Below are 9,366 nucleotides of genomic sequence, written 5' to 3' on the forward strand. Positions count from 1 at the left end.
GATGAAACCAAAGTAGAACTTTTTGGTATAAACTCAACTCGTCGTGTTTGGAGGAAGAAGAATACTGAGTTGCATCCCAAGAACACCATACCTACTGTGAAGCATGGGGGTGGAAACATCATGCTATGGGGCTGTTTTTCTGCCAAGGGGACAGGACGACTGATCCGTGTTAAGGACAGAATGAATGGGGCCATGTATCGTGAGATTTTGAGCCAAAACCTCCTTCCATCAGTGAGAACTTTGAAGATGAAACGAGGCTGGGTCTTCCAACATGACAATGATCCAAAACACACCGCCCGGGCAACAAAGGAGTGGCTCCGTAAGAAGCATTTGAAAGTCCTGGAGTGGCCTAGCCAGTCTCCAGACCTCAACCCCATAGAAAATCTGTGGCGGGAGTTGAAAGTCCGTGTTGCTCGGCGACAGCCCCAAAACATCACTGCTCTCGAGAAGATCTGCATGGAGGAATGGGCCAAAATACCAGCTACTGTGTGTGCAAACCTGGTAAAGACCTATAGTAAACGTTTGACCTCTGTTATTGCCAACAAAGGTTATGTTACAAAGTACTGAGTTGTATTTTTGTTATTGACCAAATACTTATTTTCCACCCTGATTTACGAATAAATTCTTTACAAATCCTACCATGTGGATTCATGTATTTTTTTTTCACATTCTGTCTCTCACAGTTGAAGTGTACCTCTGGTGCAAATTACTGACCTCTGTCATCATTTTGGGTGGGGGAACTTGCACAATCGGTGTCTGACTAAATACTTTTTTGCCCCACTGTACATTGTAGCCACAGCTGCCCTGGGGCGCACTGACAGAGGTGAGGCTGCCGGACACTGGCGCAACGGGCCCTCTGACCACCACCAGTAGGCAACGGGTGAAGTGTCTTGCCCAAGGACACAACGACCAAGACTGTCCGATCCGGGGCTCGATCCAGCAACCTTCCGATTACAAGACGAACTGCCAACTCTTGAGCCACAATCACAATAGGGGCATAATGTGTGTCTACTGTTGACCACATGGAGACTTCCAGAGTCGCGGAGACCATTCTTTTATTTTTATTTTTTTACTCAAACAGTTGGTGGCAATGGTGCGACCCAGGAGTTTTTTTTAGTCACACCATTGAAAAACTTTGTTCACACTCTAGAGCCCTGGTAGAGGTCCAGACTTACTGATGATCATGTTGAGCTATCCCTGAGCTATCACTGTAGAGTGGTGGCCCCATGATCGGAAGGTCGGGGGTTCGATTCCTCTGAACAGCTACCCTGAGGTACCCCTGAGCAAGGTACCGTCCCTACACACTGCTCCCCGGGCGTCCAATGGCTGCCCACTGCTTCACTGAGTGAATGGGTTAAATGCAGAGAGGAATTTCCCCACGGGGATCAATAAAGTACACTTTCTTCTTCTTTCTTTTCTTTCTTCAAGACATACTGAGGGTATCAACTGCTTCCTCCCTCAGGCCAAATCTGGTTCGGCTCTGCGAGAGGAAGCGCTGCCAGGTCCCTAGCAACAAGGAGTAGGCAAGAGAAGCCATGTTCCGAGGAACAGTTCATTTTCTACAGTGTTCCATTCATGTTCAGAAGAAGGTTAAAGGACTGTTAATACAGACATTCTTATTATTAATTGTTAATTTGTTCATTTATTTTTCATCTTATTTTGTGTTAAAAAATAAAAATAAAGAGATTTGAGATTTTTCTTGCGGAAAACGTGATGTGGCCCAGCCTCACCCAGACCTCTGCCTCCAGCGGCCCCCAGCTAAATTGAGTTTGAGACCCCTGAAGTAAAAGAAGGAGAAACACTGCAGTGCAGTAGATAGATAGATGTCCTGTGTGTGATTGGATATGTCATGAAGCAAACAGGAATTAAAGGAAATGTTTCTAGCTCTTCCTCCTCTATCAGACATTCTCTCCATACCTGAGAGTGTCCAGTCTCCAGCCTGGATCCTTCAGTCCAGCCGACAGCAGCTTCATTCCTGTGTTGCCTGGATGATTGTAGCTCAGGTCTAGCTCTCTCAGATGGGAGGGGTTGGAGCTCAGAGCTGAGGCCAGAGAAGTACAGCCTTCCTCTGTGATCAGACAGCCTGACAGACTACACGCACGCACATGCGCGCACGCACACACACACACACACACACTAGCTGTGAATACTGCATGTTTTATTTGTTTTTGTTGTTTTTTTTCCATTTCCAAATGCAGGGCTGTCCATCCATTTGACTAGATAACACTATTGTTTCAAGTTTAATTACCTAAAACTCCTTTTGGAAACACTAAGAACCACAAGTAAGAAAGCCTGCACTCATAAACTGAATATGCTATTATGCTTTCTTTATGGCCTGATCATCAATAAGGTCATCTGGTGCAAAAACTTTGTCAAATCAAATCATAGAGATGATCAAGATTTTGACCAGTTTTTCCCCAGTGAATCTCAATATCTATGAAACCAATGCTACAGTTTCAAATTTCTTTCCATGTCAGGTGCTCTGGCCACAGAAATAATATAGTCACTAGAATGTGTACATGCACCTTTCTGAGAAAACAGTAACCAATATTTTTTTTTTTATTTAGCACAATTTCCGTTCCTACTTGGCAGGTGTGTCACAGAACAGGAAAATTTTAATTGGTTGGTGGTTTATCAGAAGTTTATGTTTAGGGCTACACTTCCTACTTTTTTTTAGGAATATTTTCTGGAATAACAAATCATTGACACGAAGCAGGAAAGTGGTGGTGACACAGCTCTAGAACCACAGACCATACTGCTAGTGACATACTAAGAATTTAATTTGACAGTGACTTAAGAGAAAGTGTGCTCTGAAAAGCACATGTAGATTACAGTATAAAATTAGTCACTATGTAAAAGTTTGAAATTAATTTAGGTGAAAGGATTAAACTACACAAAACACCACTTTATGTTGTAAGAGGAAGTGATACAATAACATACAACCAAAGATTACAGCAGACATGTTATTAAAGCTTCATAATGAAACGTTTGTGGGAAAGCTATATTTTTTTCTCTTTTGACCTATCCATTTTCTTAACAGCTTTTCCAAATCAGGGTGACATGGGAGCAGTAGTCTTTCACAGGTATCATCTGGCGGGGGTGCACCTCTAAGTCTCACCACTCTATTAACCCCTTAGCAGTCCTACAAATTTTGCCTAAAAGGGTTAGGAGTCGGACGTACCGTGGGCGGTACGTCCGACTGCTAAGGGGTTACAGGACGTACACAGTAAGACCATGATTAATGCTACCATTCACACCTACAGCCAATTTACTGGACTACATTCTGCAGCAGTTGCTAAGCATACGTTTCAACTTCACTGTGACAGGATCAGAAAATGTTTCCTTTATTGTATTCCGTGGGTCTTTTGTGTAATTTGTTTTACGAGTATTTTCTGTTTTCGTTTTAAAAAATAATCTCGTCCACACGTAAACGCAAAAATGAAGGAAAACGCTGCTAGGAACATGCCAAAGCAACAGGTGGCGATATATTCTTAACCGTGTAGAAATGTTGGCCAATCAGAAGTCTAGAAGCCTCGGTGGAAAATGGTAAACAAAGATGGGGCATAGAAGCAGAACAGAGTCCTATGTGTGGAGGGACAGAAACTGTGTGTGTATATGTAAGCATTTAAACACTGCAGAGAGTAAAGTTAACAGTATTTTGTCTAAGTCCCCCATTGTAGAAATCCATTTCACCGAAACAATAACGTGGCGCACAGTGTGACGTCAAAAAAGGCGCACACCTCTGTTTTCTCCGTTTTTCTCGTCCACACGTAAATGCAAAAAGGCGTTTTTAAAAATCTCCGTTTTCAGAGACCGAAACTGCCGTTTACGTGTGGACGAAAGGTGCAAACGCATAGAAAAATCTCTGTTTTCAAAAATACCCGGGTACGTGTGGACGTAGTCATAGACAACAACCACTTACACTCACAGTCACGCCTGTGGGCAATTTTGAATGACCAATTAACCTAACCACACTAATTGAATGTCTTTGGACTGTGGGAGGAAGTCCATAGTACCCGGAAAGAACCCACACTAGCACAGGCAGAATATCCAAACTCCACACAGAAAGGACCTAGTGAGGCGGTGGAATCGACCTCAGGACCTGCTAAACACTGTGCCGCCATACAGTTAGTAGCAATGAAAATAAATTGATATGTAGTAAAAACCAAAGTGTCTGAAATTTCTCCGCAGATCAATGCTTAAAAAACACATTATAGATGCAGGTTCATGCTGAATTAATACATTTAAAAATGGTAATTAAGAGACTAATACACCTAAATATGAATAAAAAGTCAATTTTGAATTTAGAATTCAACAATGTTTTGCAATGCAATAGTATAATACAGATTATGAATATAAATTAATGAAAAAAGCTTTAATACTCACCTGAGAGTTTCCAGGGTACAGTTTGGACTCTTCAATCCAGCAGACAATAGCTTTACTCCTGAGTCTTGCAGGTCATTGTTACTCAGGTCCAGTTCTTCCAGACTAAAACACTTAGAGTTAAGAACTGAGCCCAGAGCTTCACAGCTTCTCTCTGAGAGGTTACAGCCAGAAAGTCTGAAAATCAATTATATTTGTTATCAAATATTAGTTATTTTGTTATTTTGAACTTACTCAGAGAACAAAAAGTTCCATGTCCCCTTCATAAATACAAACAAAACTTGCAATTCAAGCATGGGAAAAAATAAAAAAAATAAAACTTGAAACAGCAGTGACACCTCTGTATCTGTTAAACAAGGGGGGAGCTAGTTCATTTAGCGATTATAAGATCATTACCCACCAAAACAGGTATTCATACTTTCCAGAATATCTGTGATTGTTGATCCTTAATTATCACATACTGAACCCCTGATGCAGCAGCCATTCAACCTCAAGCTACTTTAGCACCTTCCAGGGATTTTGATAATTTTCCTTTTATTTAGATTATTCTTGAAGAGTTTAAGAAAAGCTCTGGGTCCACTTTGATAAGGGTTAAATATACAAATGCTTTAGAAATGTTAAGACTTCGTGCTGCTAAAAACAATATATTTATTTGCATAAATATTTAAGCAATAAAAGTGTGCATAGACGCATACATACAGAGCTTTGTTGGAGGTTTTGACCACTGGCAGCAACCTCAGAAGAGCCTCCTCTGAAGCGGAGTATTTCTTCAGGTCAAACACATCCAGATCTTTTTCTGATGACAGTAAGATGAAGACCAGAGCTGACCACTGAGCAGGAGACAGTTTATCTGTGGAGAGACTTCCTGATCTCAGGGACTGTTGGACCTCCTCCACTAGAGAATGATCATTCAGTTCATTCAGACAGTGGAAAAGATTGATGCTTTTCTCTGCAGACAGATTCTCACTGAGCTTCTCCTTGAGGTATTTGACTGTTTCCTGATTGGTCTGTGAGCTACTTCCTGTCTGTGTCAGCAGACCTCGTAGGAGTGTCTGATTGGTCTGCAGTGAAAGACCCAGGAGGAAGCGGAGGAACAAGTCCAGGTGTCCATTTGGACTCTGTAAGGCCTTATTCACAGCACTCTGGTAGAAGTGTCTCCCTTCAGCTTCTTCTCTTCTTTCAGACATCTGGGATGTAATTACTTGTTCTTCCAGCAGATTGAGTCCAGAGTTGATGAAGGTCAGATGGACTTGAAGAGCAGCCAGAAACTCCTGAACACTCAGATGGATGAAGCAGAACACCTTGTCCTGGTACAGTCCTCTCTCCTCTTTAAAGATCTGTGTGAACACTCCTGAGTATACTGAGGCTGCTCTGATTTCGATGCCACACTCTGTCAGGTCTGATTCATAGAAGATCAGGTTTCCTTTCTGCAGCTGATCAAAAGCCAGTTTTCCCAGAGACTCAATCATCTTTCTGCTCTCTGGACTCCAGTGTGGATCTGTCTCAGCTCCTCCATCATATTTGACCTTCTTCACTTTGGCCTGAACCACCAGGAAGTGGATGTACATCTCAGTCAGGGTCTTGGGCAGCTGTCCTCCCCCTCTGGTTTCCAGCACATCCTCCAGAACTGTAGCTGTGATCCAGCAGAAGACTGGGATGTGGCACATGATGTGGAGGCTTCGTGATGTCTTGATGTGGGAGATGATGATGCTGATCTGCTTCTTATCTCTGAATTTCTTCCTGAAGTATTCCTCCTTCTGTGGGTCATTGAACCCTCTGACGTCTGTCACCATGTCAATACACTCAGGAGGGATCTGATTGGCTGCTGCAGGTCGTGTTGTTATCCAGAGGCAAGCAGAAGGAAGCAGTTTCCCCCTGATGAGGTTTATCAGCAGTACATCCACTGAGGTGGACTTTCTAGGGTCAGTTAGGATTGTAGTTTTGTGGAAGTCCAGAGGAAGTCGACACTCATCCAGACCATCAAAGATGAACACAACCTGGAAGTCTTCAAAGCTGCAGATTCCTGCTTCTTTGGTTTCAGTAAAGAAGTGATGAACAAGTCCCACCAAGCTGAACTTTTCCTCTTTCAGCACATTCAGCTCTCTGAAAGTGAATGGAAATATGAACTGGATGTCCTGATTGGCTTTGTCTTCAGCCCAGTCCAGGGTGTATTTCTGTGTTAAGACTGTTTTCCCGATGCCAGCCACTCCCTTTGTCAGCACTGTTCTGATTGGTTCGTCTCTTCCAGGTGAGGCTTTAAAGATGTCTTCTTGTCTAATTATTGCTTCTAGACCGTCTGGTTTCCAGAAATCTGTTTCAATCTGTCTAACTTCATGTTCATCATTGACCTCTGCAGTCCCTCCCTCTGTGATGTAGAGCTCTGTGTAGATCTGATTCAGAAGGGTTGGGTTTCCTGCTTTAGCGACCCCCTCAAACACACTCTGGAACTTCTTCTTCAGTGCAGATTTAAGGTTATGCTGACACCACTGCAAGTTCCTAGTGGAGGTTCCTAAAAGAACCGATAGACACAAATCTATCATACAATCATCGAGTGCAGATATTTGAATGATTTCGTTAAGGGTTTTTTTTTTTTGTATTTTTTCAGTCATCAGTAAATTTTTCATTGATCCAGCAGGGATAATATTTAGAGAAATATTCTTACTTCTCTGCAGACGGTTAGCCAGCTCCTGCTGGTTCATTCTTTCCAGGAAATCCAGTGTGATTGTCACAACTGCGTCTCTGCTGCTGTTCCTCTGCTCTTCATCCTTACCTTTTAATACATCATCATCCTCACATCGACTCTTTAAGCATTGTAGATCATCTGGACTCAGATCTGTCTGAATTTTCTTTAGCTCTTTCTTTACAAAAGTGATGATTTCCACCTCCAGTATCTAGAACAGAACACGTATGAATGACCCAAAAACGTTTCTCGCACAAGAATGAAAAGAAGAACATAAATTCAGACGTGTGGACTTGAGTGACATGACTTGGACTCATTAATTTTATGACTTTAGACTTGACTTCAAAAAATGTTCTAGGACTTGGGACTTGAATTGGACTTGAACTGGTTTAGTTGAAAAGACTTGATATTATACCCATGTACTTGTCACGGTGTGCCGGGGCAAGCCGTGTGGAGGTGGAGAAAGGAACCAAAAGGCGGCAGCTCTGGTGCAGGTGAGTGTTTATTCACAAGGGTGGGTACAAACAGCAATGGTGGAAAACATGAAACCGGAAACCTAAACTGGGTAAACTAACAACACAAACCAGAAACGAAGATGCAGGGAGATCCGGGGAAATACACATGAAGAGATGCAAGGAGACCGAGGGGAAACAACACAGACGAACCAGCAACTACCATGACAGAAGACACAACTTAAATACACTCAGAGAACACAGGGAGATTACACACAGGTGGGGAACACAGCTGGGAGTGATTACGTGACGAGACTAGGGAGGCAAACTGAAAATTTTAACAAGCGCATGGCACAACACAGAAGAGCCACCTCCACAGGACAAGACTCAGCAGTCCATCTGCATCTTAAGGACAAAGGACACTCTTTCGAGGATGCCAATGTTCACATTTTGGACAGAGAGGACAGATGGTTTGAAAGAGGAGTGAAAGAAGCCATCTATGTCCACTGTGAGCGACCATCTTTGAACAAAGGCGGGGGTTTACAACACCAACTCTCTGCCATCTATAATCCAGTTTTGAGATCCCTTCCCAGACGCCTTAACGCCCACTCACATCCTGGGCCATCTGATCTCAGGAATTCGCATGATAAGGTGGGGCCAGGTTTCACAATGAACTCACCCGAAACTCTGGCTGATTGGGACCCACACCTTGGCTCAGGCGATTAGAGGATCATCAGGGGGTCCTTTTGTCCCTCTGTGGGGGGTTACTCCCACTAGGTTTATATCTGGGACTCTCCACCATTTGACCTTAGAACTGAAGAAGCTTCTCGGATGAGAGGTGAAACGTCTTCAAGTAACTTAAAGAAGTCCAGACGCTTTTCTTTGCAAGCTTCTTTGACTACGATGACCTGGATGACTGAGAACCTTCACAGACATCTTGACACTTAGCTAATGTCATCTTACTAGCAAATGTTAGCTGGGCTATGTTGATGATACTGTTTGGCTTTAAATTGTATGATATTTTTTTCACGCTATTTTAAATCCAGTCCTACGAGCGCATCCAAGAATAACATGCAGCTTTGTCAGAATTGTCGATGGATGGTGAGCAGGGTTCTGTACCTAAACTCCAGAAACATGCAACACACATAATTTCACTGTAACACAGACTTGGACAAATACAAACACATGTGCACAAACAGACTAGGTGAGATAGAGGAGATGGTAATCAGACTGCACTAAATTTACTGCAATGGTTTTTGTTTTGTACTGTAGAAATCTCAGCACTTTTTGTCTGAACAGGAAGTTCTGCTTTTGCATTTTCATTGAATGTTTATTCTTTCCCCTCCGCAAATAGCAACCTTATCGTGAGCAAGGGGTTTGTGTGTCTCAGGGATCCCAGGGGCTATGTTGTCTGGGGGCTTTTGCCCCCTGGTTGGGTCTCCGCTGGCAAATCGGTCCTGCATAAGGGACCAGACAAATAGTGATTAAAAAGACCCCTGTGAGTAGAATATCGAGGGAACATTGAACCCGGAATAGGGTTACAGGGACCCCGCCCTGGAGCCAGGCCCAGGGAGGGTGCCCAAGGGCAAGGGTGGCCGGACCTTAGTCCATGGGGCACGGCCAGACACAGCCTGAAAAAAACAACATGAGCCCATCTTCCTGCAGGCCGTAGAGGTCGGGTGCATTGTGAGCCGGGCGGTGGCAAAGAGCAGAGGTCCTGGCGTGATTGGGAGAAACGGCCTCCTGTATCTGAACCCAAGTGGTGCTTTGTTATTGGACTTCTGTGCAAACTACAGTTTGGCCCTAACGAACACCATGTTCGAACATAAGAGTGTCCATAAGTGCACGTGG

At 43.4% G+C, this 9,366-nt stretch overlaps 1 protein-coding gene across 1 annotated transcript; it reads right to left on the bottom strand.

The window, feature by feature from the left end:
• Window positions 1–1,347: 1,347 nt before the first annotated feature.
• On the bottom strand, window positions 1,348–5,123 carry LOC120720801 (ribonuclease inhibitor-like; the record flags this gene model as incomplete). Its single annotated transcript, XM_040010581.1, has 3 exons — window positions 1,348–2,091; window positions 4,387–4,560; window positions 5,083–5,123. Coding segments are annotated over 3 exons (408 nt in total), but the record flags the coding sequence as incomplete, so codon positions are not given.
• Between the last annotated feature and the right edge of the window lie 4,243 nt (window positions 5,124–9,366).

This window comes from Simochromis diagramma, unplaced genomic scaffold (genome assembly GCF_900408965.1).
Source record: "Simochromis diagramma unplaced genomic scaffold, fSimDia1.1 OVJJ01000633.1, whole genome shotgun sequence".
Taxonomy (NCBI): domain Eukaryota; kingdom Metazoa; phylum Chordata; class Actinopteri; order Cichliformes; family Cichlidae; genus Simochromis; species Simochromis diagramma.